At 22.8% G+C, this 3,652-nt stretch overlaps 1 protein-coding gene across 1 annotated transcript; it reads right to left on the bottom strand.

The window, feature by feature from the left end:
• Positions 1-639: 639 nt before the first annotated feature.
• LOC122273693 (SLIT-ROBO Rho GTPase-activating protein 1-like) lies at positions 640-3,649 on the bottom strand (the record flags this gene model as incomplete). The annotated part of the gene is made up of 3 exons (XM_043057715.2): positions 640-883; positions 1,861-1,966; positions 3,631-3,649. Coding segments are annotated over 3 exons (351 nt in total), but the record flags the coding sequence as incomplete, so codon positions are not given.
• Between the last annotated feature and the right edge of the window lie 3 nt (positions 3,650-3,652).

Raw genomic sequence — 3,652 nt, 5'->3', positions numbered from 1 at the left:
AAAAATATAATTAGGTAAGTTTTTGACAACTGACGGTTTAATCTGGTTTTAACCCTCATGTCTAAAAATATAAAAAAAATTGACATTGTTTTTGACAATTGTTAAAATTTTTGAATCATGTAAATCGAATGGCGTTTTCATACGCTACGGACTGACGATGTGCCAAAATAGTACCAAAATAGAATAACCATGTTTTTTTTTGCATAATTCGTAGTGAAAATCAACAAGGTAAACGAAAAATCTCAATTTGGAAAAGGGAAAATTAAGCACTTTTTAAAAATACCCAATGAAAAAAACACCTTTAAGGGCTTTTAAAAAATGGAAATCGAAAATAAGCACCTTTAAGCACTTCTTAAAAATGCAACACTCCCTGAAAAACAAACTAAATCTTAAATGACAGTCTAAATAAAATACGCAAAATAATAATACTAAGTATCTATGGTCAAGCTTATTTTCTTTAGAAAGGTTAATATAATTTTAAAAACATTCAAATTCAAGTTTTTAAGCAATTGTCTTACAATATTGAATTTGTTTTAGGTTATAAAAATACGTAGTTTTAAAATAAACACAATTTTTTTTATATCTGACATAACAAAATAGGGGTTTCTTTAAGTATACCAAAATTTTAATTTAAAAATAAAATAGTAAATGTTTAACTTACTTTTCATCAGGGACATTTGTGCTAATGTACTTTTCATAGACTATACCACCATCATCTGGGAATATTTCTTCTTGATATATGATGATGTTCTTTATAAGCTCATTTACTAGGTTCTGATATTGAACCTGATCTTTGTCCTCAGGAATGGGTAGAAGAGTAGGACCAAAGCAGATTGCCAGGTTATACGGATCCATCATATTTTCATCACTGAATTCTGATAAGCTAAAAATAAATTGATGCATTGCAAATTATAGAAATTGTATAATGTACATAAATTGCAAGAGTTATACATACATTTTTTATAGGGTTATTCTAGAAACATTTGTTTTAAATATTTAGGGTCTTAAAATCGTGAGCACATTATGACTGACAGAGATAAAAGCTCTATTAAATATTGACTGACAGAGATAAAAGCTCTATAAAATATTTGCATAAATCTTTTGAAAAAAATTGAAATTTTAATTTTTTATTTTATGGTAAGCACTGCATTCAGATTGAATGACAAGTTATAAAAAAAATAATAAAAAAAAAAACGTTTTTCTTAATGCACAAAAGACACTAACAAGACTAGACTAAGGTGCAGAGCTCAAGATAAATATATGTATAGATATAATATAAAAACTTAATTCCTTTATTTATTAATTTTTTAATGAAAAATATTTTGCAAAAAAACTAAAGAATAATAATAAGTTTTTAAACTTCTATTTAAAAACTCGTTCATGATAAAATCATTTAAATTCATTATATAAATGGGAACAGTTACACTTCTCTGAAATTTTAATTACAGCATTAAATCTGAAAACTTCTTTTTCAGGCACAAAAATAAAAATAATGACAAAAACTATGAAATAAATAACATACCATCAGACTCATGGCTAATATTTTTAAAAAATACTAAATGCCAATAACTATTTAAAATAACTTATTAAATTTAAAATTACGTTGCCAAAAATATAATGGCCGATTGTGGGTTAACCAAACTTATATATATAAATTAAAACCAGTTTGTTTTGATTTTGAAATCGATAAATGAATACAAGTACAAATGAGTTAAAATATTATACATTAAATTTCAAAATGAGGCACATTTCTCAGTAGTTAATTTAATTTCTTTTACACATTATTCAATTATACAAGTACAAGTTTTTAGTAACACTGCATTAATTATTTATTGCTAAAAGATAATAAAAAAAACTTACTGATTAAGGAATGCAAATAAATATCTGAGAACAATGACAACTGATCGAGGTAAATTATTCACAACATCTCTAACTCTATAGATGAACTCTTTCTTTGACTCCACTTCTAAAACAAATAAAAGGAAGTTGCATGCTTAATCATCACAAGACAATTATTTTTACATATATATTTTAATACAATTTTATCTAAAACTTGATCATAAAATTACATTTGAAACATATATATATATATATATATATATATATATATATGTACAAAAATAANATATATATATAAATTAATATATTAGAAATAAATTTATATTACTCAATTATTAAATTTTTTTTTGTCATTTAATGGTGTCTTAAAAAATGCAGTTAACACTCAATCAAGTGCTTGAAAATTAAAAAAGTTACAGAAAGTGGAGTTAATTGATGTGTCGAATGAAGCATATATGTCTTAATTTAATAAAGGTCAGAATTAAGTAACACTATGAGGACATGCACATTTTTTTCCCTTTCAAAAAGAAAATTTTGATGATTTATGCTGAAAATATTCATATTCATTTCAAATATTCATATTTGAAATTATGCTGAATATATTCATATTCAGCATATTCTTTGTGTATAAATACTAAAAATTTGTAAATAATTCTAATATATGAATTTTTAACAGAAATCAAATAATTTATATAATAAATTTTTAAACTTAAAATATAAATTTAAAATTTGTATTTAATTTATTCCTTACATTTATTACATAAATGTGATGTCGTCAGAACAGTTTCTATTTCAATGCTTTAACACACAGCAAATGTAGTCTTTTTAAAATAAGTTTAGCTTAAAAAATTAAATCATAATAACCTATTAACTTAATTTTATTAGCAGCTTATTTAAATATTCATTTAAAAAAATCACATATCGTATATTTTTTGTTTTTAAACTTCAAAATAAAGATTTATTTGAATATGAATAAGTTTTCTTTATAAATATCCATAAATATAAGCTTTTAATGAATAATGGTAGTACAATTTTTAAAAATGTAGAGTAATAAATAATTCATATAGGAACAAAATATAATTTTACAACATAACATATTTTACAACATTATGCTATACTTTTAAGCAATGTTAAGTTTCAATATAAAATGATATAAGTAAATATAGTAATAATATGGCAGTACAGAACAATTTCAGAGTGAGATGAAATGCACCACCTTTTGTTTTTTACATCATGGTAGAAAAAATCATACTAAAGTTGAACAATGATAAGTACATTAAAATATATATTTAGAGATATCTGCAACCGAGTTTATTTGAAAACTACATAACAATTAAAAACAAAAGAATGATTAGCAGTAATAGTAAGAAATATTTTTCAAAATAACTTAAAAATATTTTACAGGTAAACAAGATTCTAAATACAACATAAAATTCAACTAACTTTATTGTTTAAATTTTGATTATAAAAAAATGGAAAATCAAGAAACATACAGAATACTTTTTGAATAATGCATAATAAAATTTACTTAAAAAGCACACAATGAATATTTAATAACAAATTAGTGATTTAAACAGTTGTTTACCAAAACATAAAAGCAACTTCTGAACAATCATATTTTAAGTTAGTAGGAGGAATAGCACAAATTACGAAAATCTTCCAAAAATTAAGAAAGTTTAATTGCTGAACTTTTTTAATTTGGGATGATTTTATTTTACGCACGGATTTTAAGAAACAATTTTAAAATAAGTATTTAAATTAAATTATCTAATAACTACTTTAAGAACTTACGAGATATATCAACAAGCTGATC

The sequence above is a fragment of the Parasteatoda tepidariorum genome, unplaced genomic scaffold, assembly GCF_043381705.1.
Source record: "Parasteatoda tepidariorum isolate YZ-2023 unplaced genomic scaffold, CAS_Ptep_4.0 HiC_scaffold_6861, whole genome shotgun sequence".
Taxonomy (NCBI): domain Eukaryota; kingdom Metazoa; phylum Arthropoda; class Arachnida; order Araneae; family Theridiidae; genus Parasteatoda; species Parasteatoda tepidariorum.
Note: the sequence above shows the minus strand (reverse complement) of the source record. Positions and strands in the feature narration are given on the sequence as shown.